The sequence below is a fragment of the Lissotriton vulgaris genome, chromosome 2_1 (genome assembly GCF_964263255.1).
Source record: "Lissotriton vulgaris chromosome 2_1, aLisVul1.2, whole genome shotgun sequence".
Taxonomy (NCBI): Eukaryota; Metazoa; Chordata; class Amphibia; order Caudata; family Salamandridae; genus Lissotriton; species Lissotriton vulgaris.
This window is the reverse complement of record NC_141687.1, coordinates 424,737,765-424,762,198: the sequence shown is the minus strand read 5'-3', so window position 1 is coordinate 424,762,198 and position 24,434 is coordinate 424,737,765. Positions and strand designations below refer to the sequence as shown.

Here is a 24,434-nt window from a genome sequence, read left to right as displayed (position 1 = left end):
TAACCACTGATAATCACTGTTTTTTGAAGGTATTGAAATCACTGGAAAACACTGAAAAAACCCCACCAGAATTTACCAGAAATAGAAACTGAAAACAGGAAAGCCTAAATATACACTATGCAAGAATAACTTTAAAATGGAGTTCCTCGAAGCTGGTAGCTCAGTCTGGGACTACTGTGGTGCTGCAAATAACAGAATACAACATTTCTGGCCGACGGCGTTGGTGCAGACCAGCATTAGTGTCAGCAGACTCATAAACAATACCTTTGGTTCCGGCTGACTGCGTAGGTGTGGGCTAGTCATGACAACCGTCACTGTTGCGATGTAAAGTGTAGCAGTGCAATGCCCCCAAGTCATGAAGCAGGGAGCGGCTCAGTGACAGTCTTCCAGCAGTGATGGTGAGATTAGGGCTGCGGTGCGTAGTAAGGCGATGCTGATAGGTCACGGTGCATGCAGCAGTGTCAGTTGATGGGAGCTGGTGTTGGTCGGTCCAGACTGTGATGTGAGGTGGGCCGGTGCATCATGTGACTTATGTGTGGTGTCCCCAAACCATGGTGCCGTCATGGGTGCTGAGGTCAGCATGCAGCGAAGTCATCGGTGAGACAAGGGCAGTGGAGTGAAATGAGGCAGTGAGGAGTGTGTTGCCCACAGGTCGCAGTGCAAGCAGCGGCTCGGTGGCAGCGCCAGTCGTCCAGAGGCAGTACCCAGAGGTAAGTGAAGGCTTTGCTGTCCCATAGACTTTGTGAACAGGAGGCAAGCTCTAATTCAAGCCCTTGGAGATACTCAGTGGCAAGTGAAGCAACTTCAGTCTAGTCCTTTCACTGCCCAAGACAGAAACAGCAACTGCAGGCCAACTCAGCAAAGCAACAACACAGCCGAGGGGCAGTACTCCTCCTCGCAGTTATACTCAGTTTCTCTTTGTTCTCTTGGGCAGGGAGTGTCTGTGCTCAGACCAAACCAGTTTGGTCCTCTCTGGCCCAGCTTCCCAGCAGGAGGTGGGCCACAAACACTGATTTAGGACAGATTTAGGAAAGAATTGAGTTTTTTGCGTAGAGGAATGTAGGAGTTTGAGATGTTTCCTCCGGAACATGGTTGATGTGTTTACTGCCAAATGTCAGATATTTTAACACGCTTTCATTTGTGATTCAGCCGCATTTTATCCAGTTGAGGAAGGTGGAACATTAAAAAGTGTCTGTCCATCAAGGCAGGTAAAAACTGTTGGAAAGATTCGATAAGCTTCCCAGGCTGACTGACCAGCAACTAACCTAATGGGAAATAACACTAACCATGAGGTTCAGCATAAATAACACAAATGGCCTATAACCTTGTCACAGCAAGATCTTCCTATCCAGGGCAGCTTCAATCTACCTCATGGTTCATGCTAGTAAAAGTAATGAACACTCTTTTTCTCTCGCTCTCTCTTTCTCTTTGTCTCTCTTATGCAGTTTTCTGTTCTGTCATTTTCATCGGGGTTTTCCTGTGAAAACGAAGAAACACCTATGCCCATGCTCCTGTTTAAAATTAAATTAGAAGCACAGAGGGGAAAAGACCCTTCAGGGGCAGGCTGAATTAACTCAGAATAGAAGGCTGCACGTAGTACAAAGACCTCACCCTGCTAAAGGGAAGCCATGGAAACCCTCCTAAGGCAAGTGCCAGTGGAGACACTCACAGTGCAACAAGAGCCCCCTTGTCTATGCATGAACGTGTGCTTAATTTTTTTTGCCATGCTGTTTGGTTAGCACCTAAGCTGGAAACAGGGACACACTACTGAGAAACAGAGTCATGTGCCCAATATATAATTGGTCCCTCAGGTTCATTGCCCAATTTGAGCCAATGTTTGCCGGTGGGGGGCCACCAGCACTCATTTTGGGGGACTAGCCCTTATTTTTCCACATCCAATATTTATTTCCGACAGTAAAAGCGTGAAAACGGTGAACGGGGAAAGAGAAAGATGGAAGAACCGTTTCAAAAGGAAAAAGCAGGAATCTATAAGAGTGAAATTAAGAGGCAGGGAGTGTCTGGTGGTGCATTAAAGAGGCATGAGTTGGATTTCAGATTATGCAGTCTTGGTATTCTGTGCCACGGTGTCGGCTGCCGGTTTATGAGCTGAGATTTGGACACCAGCACTTATTCTTCAATAAATTAAGCGCTGCCCAGCCTGGTCCACTTGATAAATATACCTCAGAACAAAGAACTATGGGGCATATTAGCAAGAAGCTCGTTCAAATTATCACCGTTTTAGCAGCAGGAAACTGCCGCTAAAGCGGCGATAATGGGCTTGCTAATATGCGCTATAGAATTCCAATAAAAGCCCAGGTTAGATGTTCTGCACATCTAACCTGGGCTTCTTTTGGAATTCTATAACGCATATTAGCAAGCCCATTATCGCCGTTTTAGCGGCAGTTTCCTGCCGCTAAAACAGCGATAATTTGAACGAGCTTCTTGATAATATGCCCCTATATATTTTAGTAACACTTTGTGAGTGAAAGCAGAATTTGAAATCACTGATGCAAATTCAGTAACTGTACTAAGGTATCTGCATGAGCTGTACCGTGCCCCTCGGGTCTCATAACTGAGTGCAGACAAAGGGATATATTGAGAGTTTGGCAGGCAGGATGCTCAGTCACAAACATGGCGGATATTATGAACTTCACATTAAAAGTGTTTTATAGTCTATGGCACTTGTAATATGATGGATGGGATATTGGCTGCATTTTCACTGAGTATCCCACCCGCCAAACGGCCAGAAGTGAGGTGAGGTAAACTGAGGAGAGTTCCAGTGCAGGCTGAAATGAGGGTCTGGTGTAAAGAGGCTCAGGGGTAGTGAGGCACTAAGCTGTGAAGCTAGTGTTAGAGTGGCTATTCAACATGTGGTATTAATTAATCAGATGTTAATCAATAATACACAATGATATCAGGTAAAATATGTACTGCTATTATACCCCTGCTATCTGAAAAGTGAACACGGTACACTTTAAAATGCTAACGACTGTGGTATGGAAAACCGATATATCTGTGGTTATAATGTCCAGCAATTGAGATGGACCATTACTGTTACAGATTTACCAGTGGATGGATGACATAGAAAAAATGTACACGCAGTTGGTGACTCAACACAACCTGGGGAGGACCTATGAATCCCGGCCGATGAATTACCTGAAGGTGAGTGAAAAACATTTATGCAATGAAAGGTAAAGAAGGCCTCTCCACGTGCAAGTGGAGATACTCACAGTGCTGTATGTGCAGAGACATTCATAGTGCGGCATGTGTGGAAGTACTCACAGTGCTGCATGTGCGGAAGTGCTCACAGTGCTGCATGTGCAAAGATACTCACAGTGCGGCATGTGTGGAAGTACTCACAGTGCTGCATGTGCGGAAGTACTCACAGTGCTGCATGTGCAGAGATACTCACAGTGCAGCATGTGTGGAAGAACTCACAGTGCTACATGTGCGGAGATACTCACAGTGTGGCATGTGCAGAGATACTCACAGTGCTGCATGTGCGGAGATACTCACAGTGCGGCATGTGTGGAAGTACTCACAGTGCTGCATGTGCGGAGATACTTACAGTGCAGTATGTGCGGAGATACTCACAGTGCGGCATGTGCAGAGATGCTCACAGTGCTGCTGCATGTGTGGAGATAATCACAGTGCAGCATGTGCGGAAATACAGTGCTGCATGTGCAGAGATACTCACAGTGCTGCATGTGCAGAGATACAGTGCTGCATGTGTCGAGATACGGTATGGCATGTGCGGATATACTCACAGTGCTGCATGTGTGGAGTACTCACAGTGCTGCAGGTGTGGAAATACTCAGAGTGGGCATGTGTGGAGATACTCCTAGTGCTGCATGTGTCGAGATACTCACAGAGCTGCATGTGCGGAGATACTCAGTGCTGCATGTGCAGAGATACTTACAGTGCTGCATGTGCGGAGATACAGTGTTGTATGTGCAGAGATACTCACAGTGCTGCATGTGCAGAGATACAGTGCTGCATGTGTCGAGATACGGTATGGCATGTGCGGATATACTCACAGTGCTGCATGTGTGGAGTACTCACAGTGCTGCAGGTGTGGAAATACTCAGAGTGGGCATGTGTGGAGATACTCCTAGTGCTGCATGTGTCGAGATACTCACAGAGCTGCATGTGCGGAGATACTCAGTGCTGCATGTGCAGAGATACTTACAGTGCTGCATGTGCGGAGATACAGTGTTGTATGTGCAGAGATACTCACAGTGCTGCATACGCAGATATACGGTGCTGCATATGCAGATATACAGAGCTGCATATACAGAGATACAGTGCTCCGTGTGCGGAGATACACACAGTGCTGCATGTGCGGAGATATTCACAGTGCTGCATGTGCGGAGACACTCAGTGCTGCATGTGTGGAGATACGCACAGTGCTGCATACGCAGATATATGGTGCTGCATATGCAGATATACAGTGCTGCATATATGGAGATACAGTGCTCCGTGTGCGGAGATACTCACAGTGGTGCATGTGCATGTGCGGAGATACTCACAGTGCGGCACGAGCCCCGTTGTCAGTGCCTTTGAATTTACATCCTGTTGACCGACTGTGAAGGCACATCTGAAGCCCTCATGAGGCTAGATGAACACTTGGGCTGGACCCATCCTCACTGTTTGTCCCTTTGAAGTATGTTAGAGCCACCTGCAGTGCTCTGCCATTAGCACATGAGCAGGAGAATGGGACACACTGGTGAGAAACAATATCATGCATAACAGCAGTGGGTGTTTCGTTCAAAGGCCTATTGCAGATGCACAGTGCAGGTTAACCCAGGCAAAGCACCATCAGGGGTGCTTTATACTCTTATTTTATATTATATTTTGAACAACAAGGGAACCCAAAGGCAATAGGTCAGGGACCTTGGGTGCGTAAGCTATTACTAAAGACAGTGGTCCCTAGACAGTTACGAAATTCAAACAAATAATCAACATAAGCTAAATAGTCTGTATGTTCTTTGTCCAGCCGGACAGAGTTTTAATTAAACATGTTAGTGTATTAAAGTAAAATCACGTACAGTTGCAAGTGGGACACAGCCTGTATCTGATTTACATACATAAACACATAACAGATAAGTGTAAGGGGAAGTTTTTTAGTAGGCAAAGAAAGAGCAGGAGTTTCTGCATATCATATAGTTAAGCAGAGTTAGATCATATTAGAGTACCATTGTACATCTTAATCCCATTATTAATGATACATATGGTACGTTTAGTGTAGCTGACGTTTCGATCCCTGGGGCAAGGAGTCATGGGATCATCATCAGGACTTATTGATAAAACAAGCCTGCATGGGGGTGGTACACAGCATATGGTACATTCAATTCTATTTACAAAAGGTAGACCATTCAGACAAGATTAGGGAAAATTAGAAAAGAACATTAATGCTTATTCCCTTTCTCCTGTTTTTTTCCCCAAATGTGATGAAAACATGACGAAATAAAACTTTAAGTTTCAAACAGACAAACTATTATACAAATTTATTGAACCTTCCACGTAGGAGGACTCATTGGAGCCTGGAGGACATACCCCATATTGATGGGGGTTCAACCCATAGAATCATTTCTTCACACCCTATATCAGAGAGTGATACCTCGGAGCACCATACAACTATAAAACTTTTTATAATCGCGTAGTGCGCCCCTACCAACCTGGCATTTGGAACATTAGCACACATCTCTTTGAAGTGGCTTATGTCCACTACAATAAACAATGGATATACCACAGATCTCTTGACCGGGGGTGAATGTTTGATTTGCTCTGCATTCCGTCCATCATCTTTGTGCCTTTTGCTGTCTTACGGTAAAATATTAGCCAATAGCTCACTTCTGCAGGGCCACTCTTATTGTTTCTTAACACGCCAAGTGCACTTGGCAAAACATGGGCTTGCTTCCTTTTGTGCTGATTGTCTCTTTCATCAGTAATCTGTTTTATGGTTTGGCTACGTGCTCCTTACCAGTGTATAAGAGCTTTGTTAGCCAATAGCTCACTTCTGCAGGGCCACTCTTATTGTTTCTTAACAAGCTAAGTGCACTTCGCACAACATGAGCTTGCTTCCTTTTGTGCTGATTGTCTCTTTCATCAGTAATCTGTGCTTTGGTTGGGCTACTTGCTTCTTACCAGTGTATAAGAGCTTTATTTAGCTTAATTTCTTTCTATATCCACATGGCCCTCCTACTATCACTAGGATGGCCACTAGTGTTCGCTCCCTTTCATCCTCGGCGATCCTGCCTGATATAGGGTCTTTCACTATTTTTCTTTTTTACTCTTTGAGGCACTGAAGGTATTAGGGCACATGGCACAACTTGGATGTTTGCATGTCTCTCTTTGTTGTAACTATGCCTGCCTTGGATTTTTGTCTTTTTTTTGGTGCTGCAATCCGTTGAAGCCGCTGATTAATTAGGGGCTACACAGTGCCGTGATGCAAGTCTTTGCGTTGCTCTGTATTGGGCCCTGTGCAGACGCCGATCAGGAGCTGAGGTGTACTAAAATCAAGGTTCTGTGTTGGATTTGGTAAAGCCGCCAATAAGGAGCCACGCGGTGCTGTGATGCATGACTCTGTGTCAATCTGCTGGGGAACTGGCGAAACCCTCAGGTCAGCCAGAAGAGTACACTCTGACTCCAAGCAAGGATCCAGGACCTCAAGGACAGCCCTTGGGGTTAGGACTCACTCCCACAGAGGCAGCAGGATGAAAATCAAGTCTGTGCTATTGTGATTGGCTTAAACTATGCTCCAAAATGTTACCACACAGGAGAATATAGCAAACAAACACTCTCAGACACTTTAAACATGCCTATTTTAAATTGAAATACTCTACTAAAACAGTTTAGTTGATTTAAGGTTGAAAAGGAATGATTATGAGTAAACCTCAGCAAGCAGATGCTTTTAAGCCCGATCAAGCTTTCTGTAACAGCTTAGCTGAATATTTCCAACATAAGGTGCAAGGAATCCGCAACGATTTCTTAAGGGACATCACACCTTATGGCACGGAAACATTGGGGGCGGATGATTCATGTACACTGACCTGTTTTCAGCCCATAAACAACAAAGTAACCCATAAACTCCTACTTTCCATAAAATTAGGTGCACCTACCGATACCTGCGCTCCTTCCATCATGCATCAGGCTGCCCATAAGGTCAACCAAGTTATAACATCAGGCTGCTACCCAACTATTTGGAAGGCAGCATCTATCACCCCACTTTTAAAGAAACCCAGTTTGGACCCTACAGATTCCAAAAATGATTGACCTATTGCTGGTCTACCAATCGTGGCTAAGTTTTTAGAGAAACACCTAAACACAGCGCTGACTAAATACCTTGACGTCAACCACTTGCTGGACATTTCTCAACACGGCTTCCATTCACATCATTCCACCGAATCTGCCTTAATCCTTGCAACTGAAAAGATCCGCAGGCTGGTGGATGAGGGAAGGAGGGCGGTCCTCGTGTTCCTCGATCTCTCAGCCGCGTTTGACACAGTGAACCATACTATTTTGGTGCAGCGGCTGGGGGACATAAGGATAGGGAGGACCTCTCTGGCTCTCCTGTCCACCTTCCTGGAAGCTAGAAAGCAGAGGTTATTCTGAGATTGCTTGAAATCGGACAATTTCTATCTCCCATGTGGTGTCCCGCAGGGGTCCGCATTGTCCCCCGACTCTGTTTAATCTCTACGTTACCCCCCTGGCTAATCTCGTTAGGAGGCATGGCTTTGCTCTGGTCTCGTACGCCGACGACACTCAACTTGTCATTTCCACTCTTAACCGCCAGAGACCACAGCAGGCAGGTTCCACGCTTGCCTCACCGAGATTATGACCTGGATGAGCCAGAACCATCTGAAAATAAATAAGGACAAGACAGAGGTGATGGGTCGGGTCACCCCCTATGGAACCGATCCTGGTGGCCCTCGGAAGCTGGAGATTGCCCCTCTCCAGTAGAGAAGGTCAGAAATCTGGGGGTCATTTTCGATGGTAAACTGAATTTTGGCCCTCAGATAAACAGCCTTATTTCATCGTGTTTTTTCCTCTTAAAAACTCTGAGAAAAATCTTTCCTTATATTCCGCAGAGCTACAAAAGGCAGTGATGGTTGCTCTTTCCTTATCCAAACTGGACTATTGCATTGCCCTATTCCTGGGAATCAATAAATATCAGCAGCAAAAACTGCAGTCTCTGCAAATTGCTGCAGCGAGTCTCCTATTGGGCATTCCCAGAGGTCAGTCAACCTCGGCCGGCATCAAACTGCTGCATTGGCTACCAGTCAAGAAGCGCATTGAATTTAAAACTCTAACTCTGGTGAATAAGGCATTCTATGGCACTGGCGTTGAGGATCTCCAAAATCTTTTCACACTTTATGTCCCTACTCGTAATCTTAGGTCGGCCAGTTCAGGCCTCAATAAAACCACAAAAGCAAGGTGGCGAGATGGAGGACAGGGCAATCATGCACTGTGCAGCAAAAGTTTGGAACAAACTGCCGCTCCCCCTAAAGCTTCAACCTAATCTTCAGATCTTTAGGAGGAATCTTAAAACCTGGCTGTTTACCGCCACATAGGTCCGATTCACGATAGCCCTTTCCACCCACACTTCTCAGTGCCAAGACGCCTCGGCATTCGAGTGCTCTATAAGCATCTAAACATTAACATAAACATAAACATAAATAAAGTGCAGCAAAAAGGCGGCAATATCCGGGGGGGTCTGATTAACCCCAGAATGTAAACTGTAGACAGGTGGCGCTTCAATAGATCATTTTGTGCCCTCTAGTTCTCATTCTGGGCCCCCAAATCATACAGGGGAGAGGGAAAACATTGTTTTCAGTAGGGCAATTCAGTTTCCCAGAAGATTAAAACCAATACAAAGAAGGGTTTCTACCTGGGGTGCGTTTCTAAACCACCTATCTCCTACAAGAAAAAAGAGTTCCTAATTTAAAAAAAACCTTTCACCCACACAAGATGGGTGGCATTCCTTATCATTACAGCTAATGTTGCGGGACTGGCTCAACCCCACTTTTAGTGGGAGAACTTCGTTGGGAGTCCTATGAACTTTCAGGGGTCTGAATGCAGTTAGAAAATCAAATGAAAATAGACTTCAGGTGTCCCAAAGAAGCTTTGCTAGTAGGGCACCTTTGGCTGGTTTAAAAACAGAGTGCGATACGAAGGGAAGCTTTTATTGGCACCAACTTTTCCGGGTCAACATGTTTCAGCCTGTCAGTTTTAGCCCAAGAAGTGAACAACGGTTTGAATATTTGTATTACCTATCTCTGCAGAATTTGGGACTTTCCCCCATCCCTAGGCGTTATTTCAAACTGGGAACCTACAGTAATGTGTATGATTGAAGTGAGCGAGTGACACACATCCATAATACCAATGTAAACACAACTAGAAAGAGTGAAGTTTACAGTGTTTAAGAGGATCTGAACTATCCAGACGAAAGCCAGATACATTCTTGAGCCAAAACTGACTGGCTGAAACATGTTGGCAGAGGGAAGTTGTGCTAATAAAAGATTCCTTTCAGCCCAAACCCTAAATACTGCAGACGGAATTCCATAGGGATTAGTGACGGATCAGTTCCTCCATGATGGAGGAATGTCAGCCCATCCATTGACTCTAATTAAGGCCCAATGTATTTTCTCATTCTGGGCAACCCAAGGAGTCTATTCATGGAAGCCAGAACTCCCTTACCGTGGCTGTCTAGCTAATAGTGACTTTTTTTTATATTCCAGCATTTGTTTTTCTAAAAAATTGTAATTTCCTTCAGTCTCAATCGTGTGCAGAAACATATCATTGGCAAGCCTTAATAACCAGCTGTGATTTTGAGAGTCTCCTGATTGTAGGGGTACTACACATGTAGGGGTGTTCTAAGAGTTCAGGTGGCTGTCTACGATAACCTCGGTGCAGGGTGTTTGGGAAATCTGGATAGCACTGAAGGCAAAACACTGGTTTAGGTTCACAAGTATTATGCTTGGACTGTAACGAAACATACAACAGTGTATTTTCCATATATATATATATCAAGGTTTCTATCGCTGGGTGCCAAATTTCTCACACGCCTGCCAAGGACTGATGCAAGTCTATATTCTTCTGGCTCTCCTTAGTGTGTATAGGTGTTCTATGGTTTTGGGTTGCCCGCAGATATGTGTGTTTGAGCCCCAGAAAGAAGCCAAATACTTATTAGACCAATTTTTTGATGGGGCGCAGGCCTGTCTGCCTGTGCCACGCAAAGAACCAGTCTCTGTTTAGGCTTTTAGGTCATGAAAAAATCCGAACATCATCTGGCTCCTTGCTGGGGTATAGAACCAGATGTTTGAGTCCCAGAAAGAAACTAGACACTGTTTGGATTTATTCTTAGAAGAACACAAAAAAATCCAAACATCTGCTCATTCGTTGCTCGTGCACAGGCATTTTAGACGGTGCCCCACAAAGGAGACTTATTTGGTTGTTTTTAGGATCAGATCAAATCTAAATATTATTTGTTTCATAGCTGATTTACAGACCTTTGTGCCGGTGCCCCTTCAAGAAGCCAGATAGTGTTGGTGTTTTTTCTTGGGACAGGAAAAAATCCAAACAGCCTGTGACTTCTAGCTGTCTCTAGATAGCAGCCAAACACTCTTGGGATTTTTTTCCATAGATTTAAAAAAATATCTCAACAGTGTCTGTGTCCTTCCTGGAGCACATAACAGTGAGTCTTTGCTTAAAGTGGGTGAGACTGAAGGTTCAAAACAGATGCCTAGCTATGGTCCAACTCCAGATCCTCCTGGAACCCTGAGTCAAAACAAACCACACTCAGCACTGCACTGGGTTTGTTTTGCAGATGGGCTGATCATGATGACTGCTGAGTGCTAAGATATTGTAAAAAGATCTTACACTAATGATTTTACTAAACACTCTGTTAGAGATGGTATCTTCGCTATCGTTAGCTTGTTTTGCAGTATCCTTTTGTTGGCCATAGCACTTTGAGCACTTTACCACTGCTAATCATTGCTAAAGTGCATGTACTTCTTCCCAAATATCTGTGTAATTGGTGTATTTAACTAACTTATAAGCCCCTTGTAAAGTGTTATCCATTTACCCAGAGCCTGTAAGGTAAAGGCTACTAGTGGGCTGCAGCATTGATTGTCCACTCATAGAAGTAGCCTTTCAAACCTGTCTCAGGCCTGTCACTGCTGTGCCTGTGTGTGCAGTCCGACTGCCACTCGGACTTGGTATTTAAAACTACGTATGGAGCAATAAATCCCTCTTTTATTACATATGTCACTCCTAAGGTAGGTCTTATGTAGCCCGAGGGCAGGATGCTATGTAAGTAGAAGGTTGGATATATACTGCTATATTTTGCATGTCCTGTCAGTGACAAACAGCTAAATTTGTTTATCACTACTGTGAGGCCTATCTCATAGGCTAGCATTCAGAATTCCCTTATACTGGTTTAAGTGGTAATTATTGATCAGAAAGGAGTAGCTTTTTCATGTTTTATATCTTTGGATTGGTAATGATAAATCCTCCTTATTGGTGAAGTTGAATTTGACCGTACTGATTGAGAAATGCCACTTTAAGAAAAAGGACATGTATCTGCACTTACTGCTCCATGTGCCTGACAGCCTGTCTCCAATACACGTCTGGGTTGGGCTGGGTGACAGCTGCATTTGTGCATTTCCTCTAGACAGCCACAATTCAGGACACTTAACTGTTTCTGCATTAATCTGCATTCGTATGGGTCTTCCTGGGCAGGGAGGACTGGGAGGGGCGGGCACTTACACATCAATAGGTAGTGTCCGGTCCACAAACAAAGGGTTGATTACTCCCCACCTGTATCCTGGCAGACAGGAATTGGTTGAAAGGGATCCTTGTGCACCTCAGAGGGCTTCTTTGAAGTAACAACTTACCTCAGAGGCAATTTTGGGTACACATACTGGAGCTCCGACCCCTTCAAATCAGATATTATTTTATGGAACCGTAATCATACGTTGCTGGCTAAACATCTGCACATTGCCAGAATGACTGCTGTACTGCCAGGATGGATTGCCACTCTGCTAACTGCTGTGTTGGCCTACTGCTGTTAAGCTGCAGGAGGGACTGATACCTTGCTACCTGCTTTGTTGAGCTGGCCTGCTGCCTGCTACCTTTTCACTGTGCTCAGTAAAGAGTGTTCTCCAAGGGCTTGCTGGCTTGCCACCTGTTCTTGAAGTCTGTCGCAGCCTAGGATCCTCAGGGTCATATGTTGCTCGTATGGTCCACCTCTCGATTCCACCACGGTCTGACTAAATACACAGACTCCATGTAGTGATCAAGCGGGGGAAGGGAAGAAAGGGGACAGCGGGGAGGGAGACCTGTAAAGACAAAAACACACTGATAATACACTGTCATAAAGCTATCAAACTCTTCTCAAACTTCCTCTAGTAATACCTGTGACCTAGTATCAATATTCTTCTCTCTTTTGTCAGCATTAAGTGGGGGTAGTTGGTATCACACATCTAAAGGGAGGAGACACTACATTAACACTAGATCCTGTTGATTCAGAATAACTGTTTATGAATTCTAACAACCTACCCACGGATGGGTGAATCTGTGCTTTTACAGGGGTGCAGGGCTGACTGTAGAAGAATTCAGGATCCCCTGTTCCCTAAACAACATAAACATGTCATGGCATAGGCGATTAAACACACAGTATAACCACATATACCTCTCAGAACCACGGGTAGATATTGCGTTCTTATACCTCTCAGAACCAAGGGTAGTGAATAGAAAAAGAGTCAAGTAACAGTCCCCAGCTCCCCTCCATTAAACAACACGAAGGCTATGAGTTCAAGGCGGTCTTTCCGTACTAATTTAGTTTGGGGTGAGATAACATAAACTTGCACAATAATGTTCCCCCGCAAGAACCGAGAAAGCGGTTCATCCAACGGGCAAACAGCAGAGAACAAAATTGTCTTACCCGCAAGAACCGAGAAAAAGGTTCAACCAACGGGAAGATCGTTACCAGAAAAATGGGCCATGGACACGCCGCTTCCACTGAGCGACCAGATGGGATCTTGAACAGAAGAAATAAAAGGAGAAGCGGTGCAACAGCACCCTTAACAGACCCCACGGAACTCTCGGACTAGCTCAGCGGGAAGAAGTAACCGGCAACCGCTGATCTCTCAGGCCGGAAGAAATATGCCCAACCAGGAGCGCGATGACGTCCTATCGTGCATGCGGTAGAGACTCCTGGGAGTTGTAGTCTCTCACCCTAGCGCCTCGTCAGTGTCGTCCTCGATGGTTTCCGACAGTACATCCCTCTCCTGAAGAACACTGACAGAGGCAGGGTTTAAAAGGGAAACGATTATGGAACAAACAAACATGTCGTGGAGCATGAACCCCGGTAGCGGGTTCCCATGAATTTTCCTCGTTGCAATAGCCTTTTAAAGCAACCAGGTACCACAACCTGGTGCGGTGTATTTTGGAGTTCAGAATACCTCTCACCTCATGCTCTACCTCTCTATCCAACATCACTGGAGCTGGCTTCTTCATCATACCTGAAGAAGCGGGTTTTGATTAGGGAAACGTGAAAGGCCGGATGTATACACAGGGTAGATGGCAAGGCTATTTTCACAACCACTGGATTAATCAATGTGACAATTTTGTAAGGACCAATGTAGCGGGGATTAAAGATGCTTTATCTTTTAAATCTAATATTTTTGGTGGATAACCACACGTAATCGCCCTGTTTGTATGATGGCCCTTCTCATCTATGTTTATGTGCATAAGCTTTATACACCTTTTTGTATTTCTGTAGCTCTTTATGAGCTTGGCATAGTGTCTTTTGGATGTGCGATATCCGTTCCTGTACCTCGGGCACACATCCCTGGCCCATAGGATGCTGGAAGGGGGTGAAACAAGGGTGAAACCCATAAGTGCATTGAAAAGGTGTGTGTTTAGTGGAGCTGTGCAACGCGTTGTTATATGCCACCTCCGCTAACCATAGACTGTCCACCCATGCCTCTGTTGTGACATCTATATAGCATCTAAGATATTGTTTTAAAGTCTGATTGACCCTTTCGGTCTGGCCATCTGTCTTAGGATGGAAACTGGTAGACAGATCAGATGAAATTTGTAGGGTAGAGCACCACTTTATCCAAAAGTTGGCCATAAATTGGATTCCCTTGTCTGACACCATCACTCGAGGAAGTCCATGTAATATGACTATGTTTTGTAAAAATATTTGGGCTAACTCGCCTGCCGTAGATACTTTTTTACAAGCAATGAAATGCGCGAGTTTGGTCAATGAATCTACCACTACGAGAATGACTGTATGTCCCATATCGGGAGGCATTCCTACTGCAAAATCAAGAGAGATTCTTTCCCACGGTTGCACCGGGGTGGGTAATGGTCTCAAAAGTCCTACTGGTTTGTTGTGTGTCGTCTTCATCTGACGGCATACTGCACATTCTTTCACCCACATTTTTATATCTCTCGAAATCGTGGGCCACCAAAACTGACGGAGAATCCTTTCTTTGGTTTTTTCCATTGTGACCTGCACTGGGTAGAACATGACACCAACGGAACACTTGTTTCCTTAGGGAATCGTTAGGTAACAACAACTGGTTCCCACGTACTGGAAGACCGTCCTTCACTTTCCAGTCTGTATTGTCCTCTAGCCATACCTTCCATCTGTTGGTGGTTACATTCTGTTTGATGCTTCTAAGGAATCTTTCCATAACTGTGGCACAAATCACATTCTGAGGATTCACAATGGTGTTCTCAGGAAGAACTTCAGGAGTGATTGGGGGGTCTTGACGACTTAGGGCGTCCGCTTTTCTGTTCTCAGTCCCTAAGCGGAAGGTCACCAGGAAGTTGTACTCTGCAAAAACAGCATCCAACGTAGTTGTCGGGTGTTAAATGTCTTGCAGCCTTCATGAATTGCAGGTTGCGATGATTAGTGAAAACTGCTACGATTTGTTTGAATCCCATTAAATACTGTCTCCACCACTGGAATGCGTTCCTGATTGCCACCAGCTCCTTCTCAGCGATGGTATAATTATGTTCAGCAGAATTGAGTTTTCTGGACATAGAGGTGACTGGATGTAGTTGGGCTGTATCGAGTTGACGTTGAGAGAGCACCGCCCCTACTGCATACTCAGATGCATCTGCCTCCACTATGTATGGCTGATCCGTATCTGCATGTCTCAAAACTGGGGCGGATACAAAAGCCGTTTTGAGAGCCTCAAATCCAAGTTGGATCTCCTCATTCCACGGAAACACCACTTTTTTTTGTTGCAAAAGGCGTGTAAGAGGAGGTGCTAACTTGGAGAATTGATTGATGAAACGGCTGCAAAAATTCGCGAACCCCAAGAAACACTGGATATCGCAAACCGTCTTGGGAGTAGGCCAGTTCTTTACTGCCTGTATCTTGGGTTCGGACATTTCCTGACCCCACAGGGTCAACATGACTCCCAGGAATTCAACGGTGGTGACACTGAATTGGCACTTACTGATTTTACAGTATAATTGGTACTTTCTTAATGTCTGTAAAATGGTGCGTACATGTGTGCCATGAATTTCGGTGTTGGATGAGTAGATTAAAATATCATCAATATAGAGCACCACAAAATGGTCAAGAAATTCCCGTAGCACGTCGTTGAGGAAGTATTGGAAGGCGGCGGGCGCGTTACATAATCCAAATGGCATCAGCAGATATTCGTAAATCCCAAAGCGTGTCTTAAATGCCGTCTTCCACTCGTCGCCCTGTCTCATCCTTACCAGATGATAAGCTCCCTTTAAATCCAAGCGGGTGAATATCACCGCTTTCTTCACTTGTTCTAGTAGCACAATAATGAGAGGCAACGGATACCGGTTTTGTACAGTGATTGCATTGAGTGAACGAAAGTCCACGCAAGCACGTAGCTCCCCATTAGCCTTAGGTATAAAAAATAATGGAGAAGCTGCAGGTGATTTGGAGACTCTAATAAAACCCAAGGCCAGGTATTTGTCCAGATACTCAAGGAGATGTAGATTTTCCGGTTCGGTCAATGCATATACTCTCCCCAATGGTATGACCACTCCTGGTAGTAGATCAATTTGGCAGTCATATCGCCTATGAGGTGGTAATGTTTCAGCCATCTTCTCGTTGAAGAAATCTGCGAGATCTTGGTATTCCTCTGGTCAATTGCTGTGGCTATATAATGTCTGTCTGCCAATATGATAGCCGTATTATTTCTTTCTTTCAGGCAGTGTTGTAAGCAGTATTCAGATATGAAAGAAACAGATTTCTCCATCCAATTCACCTGAGGGTTATGGTTCGTCAACAATGGTAATCCCAAAATTACGCCATATTGAGGTGCAGTTATAACACTGAAAACCAATCTTTCTTGCTGGTTAGGTTTGTATAGTACCTCCAATTCCTCCGTGCAAAATCGAATGGGACCAGCCTCTTATCTTCGGCCGTCAACCGCATAGACCACTTCAGGATGTTCTTTCTCTCGTAATGAAAGCCCCAGGGTAAATGCTTGTTCCTTATCAATAAACATCCTGTTGCACCGTAGTTCAACATGGCGGTTACCTAACACCATACATCTTTAATAAGGAAATGAAGGCTCACAAAGAAATGGTCTGTAGTATTGAGGGGGTTTTTGTCTAAAGAAGGGATGTATGAATAGCCTGAGGAAATCCCTTCTGTGGTCCTCAAGCTCTGTTGTTTCCCGCCGGGACCGTAGAGGCCACTGGCAACATTTTTCTATTGTCTGCATGAGGATACTTGGTTCTCAGTGTACATTCTCTAATGAAATGTCCCTTCTTGCCACAATATATACATAGGCCCTTCTTCCTACGGTATTTCCTCTCTTATGTTGTAAGCGCGGAACGCACAGCCCCAATGTCCATGGGTTCAGTGTTGTTAGATGCTGGTCCTTCGGATTGACGGGGTGCCTCAACCCTCGCGAAACTACGCTCTCTTGTTTTATGTTCTCCTTTACATTCATTAAGTCTGTGATCTAATAGTACTACCAGACTTATCAAATCTTCGCAGGTTACTGGCTAAGGGTCAATTTGCGCCAGAATGTCTTTCATCTCCTCTCTTAGCCCTTGATGAAAGATGCAGCCTGCTTAGCTTCGGGCCACTCTGTCTCAGTGATGAGTCGGCGAAAGTCGTTCAAATATGTAATAAGATCCCTAGTTCCTTGACGTAATTCCAGCAGATACCCATCAGCTGAAAGGGTGGCAGATTTGCGGCTAAAGGTCTTTTCAAATTCCCTAATAAAGGAGTCCCAGTCATATAATAACGGGTCGTCTCTCCATACTAAAGGTACAGCCCATTGTGCAGATAAGAAATGAGAAATGCTACTCTCGAGTGGTTGCTAGTAAAAGTCTTAACCTTGCATGAAAAATGCAACATAACCTGCGTCAGAAAAACTGGTACTTTACTACACTCCCCGTGGAATCTCTCAGGGGTGGCTAGGGGAATGGGTGTAGGTACTTCTACTACCTCAGGGGGTGTTGATGCTCTGCCTGCATTGAAAGGGTTCCTTTGCATTCTATCCACTACCGCCTGTAAATTGGCCGTTTCTGCCCTAGATGCAGCAAGCTCTGTCTGTACTAAGGTAAGAGCCGATATGCCGTCCTCCAAAGTGGCCATTTCAACTTGCGACCGGGAGGATATAAATATGTAGGCAGGTTACTCTATTGCAGCCTAGGATCCTCAGGGTCGTATGTTGCTCGTATGGTCCACCTCTCGATACCACCACGGTCTGACTTAATACACAGACTCCATGGAGTGATCAAGCAGGGGAAGGGAAGGAAGGGGACAGCAGGGAGGGAGACCTGTAAAGACAAAAACACACAGTCATAAAGGTCTCAAACTCATCTCAAACTTCCTCTAGTAATACCTGTGACCTAGTATCAATACCTGTAAAAGAAAATACTCTTCTCTCTTTTGTCAGCATTAAGTGGGGGTAGTTCATATCACACAACTAAAGGGAGGAGAGAATACATTAACACTTTATCCTGTTGCTTCAGAATACATGTTTATGAATTCTAACAACCTACCCACGGATATGTGAATCTGTGCTTTTACAGGGGTTCAGTGCTGACTGTAGAAGAATTCAGGATCCCCTGTTTCCTAAACAACATAAATATGCCCTGGCATAGGCGATTAAACACACAGTATAACCACATATGCGATGCTTCAATATCACAAGCAGGAGCAATCCAATTCCTTTTAGGCAAAAAAATGCTTCTAGCAGTTTCTTAAAATATATTGCGTTCTGATACCTCTCAGAACCACGGGTAGATATTGCATTCTGATACCTCTCAGAACCAAGGGTAATGCATAGAAAAAGAGTCAAGTAACAATCCCCAGCTCCCCTCTGTTTAACAACACGGAGGCTATGAGTGCAAGGTGGTCTTTCCGTACTAATTTAGTTTGGGGCGAGATAACATAAACTTGCACAATAATGTTCGCCCGCAATAACCGAGAAAACTGTTCATCCAACGGGGAAACAGCAGAGAACAAAATTGTCTTACCCGCAAGAACCGAGAAAAAGGTTCAACCAACTGGAAGATCGTTACCAGGAAAGCCGGGCCAAGGACACGCCACTTCCGGTGAGCGACTAGATGGGATCTTGAACAGAAGAAATAACAGGAAAAGTGGTGCAACAGCACCCTTACCAGACCACACAGAACTCTTGGACTAGCTCAGCGGGAAGGAGTAACCGGCAACCGCTGATCTCTCATGCCGAAAAAAATATGCCCAACCAGGAGCGCGATGACGTCCTAACATGCGCTCGACAGAGACTCATGGGAGTTGTAGTCTCTCACCCTAGTGCCTCGTCAGTGTCGTCCTTGATGGTTTCCGACAAAGTCTCAGGGCCATTAAAGACTTTGCTTTTTCCATGCAGCCATGGGACTCTGCCATCGTGAGTCCACCAACTAGCCTTTGACCCAAGCAGACCATCCCTGATCGCCCGCTGCGGCTGTGCAACTTAAGAACCTGGCCAGGAGATACATTGGGCCTCTTTCTGCCTGTCCATGCTGTGCTTCAGCCGCTGATGCCACAGCACAGGGTGAAGCCACTGTGCCGATCCGGATTGCCTGGCAATGCTGTGGCCCACCTCCTCTTCAGCAGGGAGACCGGTGTAGTGCTGCAGTTTGATTTACCCAGCGGGTCCGAAAGGAAACTGCTGCACCAAGAGCCCTGATGCCTCACCTTTTTTCAAGCACCCGGAGCAGGTGCTTGTTCTCTTTGGACCCCGGAGGTCCTGGTGCTCCCACTGACTGAGACTGCCTTTGTAGATCAGTGTCGCGGGACCATTCAAGTGCTTATTGTGGTCATCACCACTGGGGAATGATAACCGACCCAGTGGTAGCTGTGTTATTAAAGGGAGTACCAGGTTGTAGACATTTGTATTGTATTGTATTGTATTGTATTTTTGACTTGTAGAGCGCCTTATCACCCCGGGGTCTCTAAGCTCTTGACAGGCGAGTGAGTATTGGTAGGGGAAAGCAGACTAGATGTTACCCCATGCCTCTTGAAAAAGCATGGTTTTTAGCTTTTTCCTGAAAGGCAGGAGTCTGGTTTCCTTGCGCAGATTTTCAGGCAGTTCGTTCCAGGCTTTGGGCATTGTGTGGGAGAATGTCCGACCACCAATAGTGGATCGTTTGATCCTAGGGCAGACAAAAGGGCGGCGTTTTTTGACGTATTTCGGGGCTTGCCCATATAAGGCTTTCTGCGTGATGCATAGGCCCTTGAACTTAGCTCGTTGATTCACTGGCAACCAGTGAAGCTCCCGCAGAAGGGGGGTGGCCGGTGTCCTTCTCGGTTTATTGTAAATAAGTCTGGCCGCGTCATTCATGACGATCTGCAGTCTCCTGGTGAGTTTTTTCGTGATGCCGAAGTACATGGCATTACCATAATCCAGTCGGGCTAGAATTAAGGCTGACACTGCTCTTTTGAGAGTATCTGCCTTTAGGATCGGAGCTAGCTTGCGCAGTTGTCTCAGGAGGCCTACACAGGTGCCCACCACCGTCGAGACCTGGGCTGACATCGTAAGATTTGTGTCTATGATTATGCCCAGGCTTTTCACTGCTGTTGCCGGTATTGGGGGGTACCCAACTCCGAAGGCCAGAGGAGGTCGCACCAGGGGCTGGATGAGGTGGTGATAGGAAGGACCTCCGTCTTATCCCGGTTGATCTTTAAGAAGTTTGCCGTCATCCAGTTGACGGTAAATTTTAAGATATTCTTCAATTTTTGATCAGCCAAAGGGGAATCACCTATCTGGATGATGATCTGGGTGTCGTCAGCATAATTATATATATTACAGTCCATCTGATTCAGAGATGCAATGAGGGGCTGCAGATAGGCATTAACCATCAAGGGGGACAAGGCGGAGCCCTGCGGGACACCGCATGTAATTTTAGCAGCCTCTGACACCATGTCGTCCAGTTGTACTCTCTGAACCCGACCACCTAGGAACGAGGTCAGCCAGGCGTGGGCCGTGCCCTTGATGCCAAACTCCCCCAACCGCGACAGAAGAAGGTCATGATTGACCGTATCAAATGCCGCGGAGAGGTCGAGTAGCACCAGGGCACAGGGATCTTTATTATCTGTTTTAAGACGTAGGTCATCTAGCATTGATAACATGACTAGTTCCGTGCTGTTGTGAGCTCTAAACCCAGCTTGGTTGGGTTCTAGTAGTGCGTTGCTCTCGAGGTGGTGCGAGAGGGTGGACAGCACATGATGTTCCAGTATTTTTGCTAATAAAGGCAGTTGAGATATGGGCCTGTACTTCTTTAGAGTCTTGGTATAGGCACCGGCCTTTTTTAGCAGGGGGATCAGTCTCGCCTCTTTCAGAATAGAGGGGACTAGTCCCGAGGTTAGGGAGCTATTTAGGAGCGATAAAATATCCTCTTCCAGAACTGGCCAAGCTTGTTTGAATATCTGCGGGGGGCACGGGTCCGCCGGAGAACCTGATTTAACTTGGTTCATCATTTTTGTCAGGGAGTCCTTGGTAAGTAAGGGTAGGGAGGTTAAAGGCTCAGTGATTGTGGGAGGTGGAGTTAGCGGAGTTGTCGGGCAGTCGAGACTGGGGGTGCTTTTGATTTCTGTCAGGAGGTCAGATATCTTTGAGGTAAAGAAGGATTGGAATTTATGACAGTCCTCTTGCGTAAAAGAAGGCGGTTGGTCCTTCTTTTTCCTCAGTTCAGTGAGTACTTGGAAAATTTCCTTCAGGGGGTTAGATGCTGTGGCAATTCTGTTCTCGTAGAACTCACTTTTTCTGGTTCTGATGGCTTGTTTATACAAGGCGAGCTTTTCCTTATAAAGAGTCTGGCAGTTAAGATCATACCCCTTTCGCCAGGCTCTTTCGCACTGTCGCAGGGACCGTTTTAGGAGTCTTAGATCGTCATTGAACCATGGGGCGCCTTTACCTTTTTCCCTGATTTTTATCTTACGTGCTGGAGCCACCACCTCAACTGCCGATACTAATTTTTGCGATAGCTTTTGACTGGCCTTCTCTAGGTCATCTTCCGGTAACCTGTTTAGGTGGGAGACTTGCTGTAGAGTTGATAGCAAAGTATCCGGATTAATGGAGTTCCATCTTCTCACTACCCGCCATTTGTCGGATGAGGTGCCTTTTTGTTTCGGGAAAGCTAAGCTACCTTGTGGAAGATAGTGGTCTAACCAAATGCAGGGCAATGAAGTAACTGGGCACAGGACCGGGACAGAGGTCCATATCAGGTCCAGAGTATGGCCCTTTATGTGAGTTGGGCCTGTCACAATCTGGGTTAGTTCTAGTGTGGTCATTGCGTCTTCGAGCTGTTTGGACGTAATGTCCAAACAGCTCGTGTCATTAGGAGGTCCTTACGCAAAAAATAATTGAAAGGAGGGTCTTGGCATTAAAACATGTGAAGACCTCTGCTGTAAATGATTTTTTTAGTGCTCCTTTTTTGTACATTCACAGAATGATCTGTAAGATCATGGCTGGATCATCTTTCAGGATGTATTTACATGTATTCTATTCCAATGATTTCATATGGACTCTGCAACAGGTAATGTCGGAACTTGTTTAAGTAGCCACAGGACAGAAAGTTGGTACTAGGCAACAACTGTGTTTTTTTGAGTAGCTTGGCACTTGTGTCCTAGGATGTGCCCTATTATGTCTCTGCAAACTAGGCCCAATATGAGTCTTCTGCACTTGACTCTTTGGGTAGCGAGGACAAGAAGTCAAAGGATTCTGAGCAGCAAACTGAAATACTACAAAAGTAGACGAGGGTACACCTTCACGGTATACAATCACACCTACAGGCTTTAGTCAAGCAGGACATCCTCTGCGGAGCCTTCTCTGATTCTAGAGTTTCCACTATTATCTAGTCAAATTCTCAGAGATATGGACATAAGCACAGGTGTTAGTTCACAAATTGGCATTTTGAAGGTCAACTATAATAGTTCCCGAGCCCAAGAGTTCACATCGGCAAAAGATTAACTTCCAACACTCTCACAATCTTTTGAGTTCAGGTTTCGTGTTGCCTACCCAACAGAAATGCATTTATTGCGCCGATAGCTGGTGCACTTGTTAGGATCTCACCATCGATGTCTTCTCTGCCGTTGTGGGACCATGGAATGTAAACTCACTCCTCATTTGGTCTACTGAGGTGATCAGCACAGCAGGCCTGATCAGCCAGTGCTTGTCTTCAGCAGTTGCTGCCTTCCATGGGAGAGGTCTTACAACTTTAATGGCAATGACTGCTCCTTGCATGATACATCACACATCAGGCAGTAGCAACAATAGTACTTCAGGTGAAAAGCTGGGGTGCTGGACTGCACAATGCTGATTTGGCTTTAGTTTCTTCAGACAGATCACCACATGTAGTGCATTCTGTGCATTCTGAGTTGAACATATGACCACTGATGAATTAGGTTTCTGGTGGTAGTCAGATTCTTCTGGGTTCTCCATAAACTGGGAGCACAGCTGGACTTCTTCTGGGTTGCCTCTCCTCCTGCAGAGACAGGTACTCTATTTTCCTCTCTGAGAGGGCAGGCAGCCTTCTTATCTTCATCCCAGCCTACACCTGCAGGGTTTGTATCAGACATTTCAGCCTTAGGGTGGTCTTCCACCCAACCTTTTGCCTTTCTCACTGTGCTGATTTCGTTTTACCGGCCTTAGGACTCTGTGCACTTTATCAGTGCTCACCATTGCTTGAGTGCTTGTTCCCTCTCCTCTAATTATGTTAACATTAACTTATCCCCAATTGGCATATTTTACTTATAAGTCCCTAGTAAATTGGCACTACAAGTATCCAGGGCCTATAAATTAAATTAGCTACTCGTGGGGCTGCAGCACTATTTGTGCCCCCCACCTAAGTATTACTTTAAACATGTCTCAGGCCTGCTCCTGCCTTACCTGTGTGTGCAGTTTAAACTGCCATTCGACCTGGCAACATAAACCTTTTGACAAACAGGAGCGGTCAAGTGCACACCTATTTATACAAATATATCACTGAAAAAAGTTTTGTTCCAATGTTTTTCGTTTTGCGTGCAGCAAAGTAACACATGACGTTACTTCACTCCAGTATTCAAAATAAACCCTTTGCCAGGCTCAAACCTTCCTTTTTAATACATATAAGTCACCCCTAGGGTAGGCCGTGTACAGCCCAGAAGGCATGGTTAAATGTATTCTAATTGTAGGGCATGTACTTTTAAGTTGTACATGTCCTGATATTGAAAAATGCTTACATTTGTTTTTCACTACTGCACGTTCTATCTCTCCCATAGGATAACATCGGAGTTGCCTTATTACATTTTACAAGTGTAATTTCCAAATTGGGAAGAGATTACGAGTTCACCTTTGGTGTCTTCGGTATCGCAATTTGAAATCCTAACTTATGGTGGAGTCGGATTTTAAAATGCTATTCTGAAAATGCCACTTTTAGAAAGTTACTATCAAAAATAGGGGTTGGGCCAATACTGTGTCAGCAAGGCTAGGCCACTAAAAACTAATACAACATAACTATTACCAGTGCTGAAGATCTTCTCATACATTTAATCAAGCTCTTCATGATTGCAGAGCTAAATTCCTGCCAACACCATTTATTTTCAATAAACACTTGGAGGTTCTTTTGACACCATCAGAACCAGTTGACCAACAAGCATGCAAAACAATATATCAAACACTTCAACTACTGGTTACTCTTCTTGTGAGCTTTTGTTGGTATCCCTGGCTCTTTCAATTATCTCTTGCATGTGAAGAATTCTGAGAACATTCACTCCAAATGGCTGCAGATGTGCTGCCTTCTGCATAAAATCAACATAACTTTCAGAAAGTTGGCATTTTCCTGCCATTTAGTGCTTTTAGCCTGTACCTGAGTCACATGACTGGGTGTAGCTGACATTTGGGCTTTATGTAGTCCTCCTAGACTGCCACACACAATAGGGAGCTTACTTGTGCCTGTATGGA

General features: G+C 45.2%; 1 protein-coding gene across 1 annotated transcript in view; it reads left to right on the top strand.

Moving 5' to 3' along the window:
- Positions 1 to 3,060: 3,060 nt before the first annotated feature.
- Positions 3,061 to 24,434, top strand: part of CPO (carboxypeptidase O) — a 174,280-nt gene continuing 152,906 nt past the window's right edge. Inside the window, exon 1 of the mRNA XM_086954077.1 lies at positions 3,061 to 3,162. Within this exon, the coding sequence (XP_086810203.1) occupies positions 3,073 to 3,162 (90 nt within the window). The 5' untranslated portion in view covers positions 3,061 to 3,072. The remainder of the gene's footprint in view (positions 3,163 to 24,434) is intronic.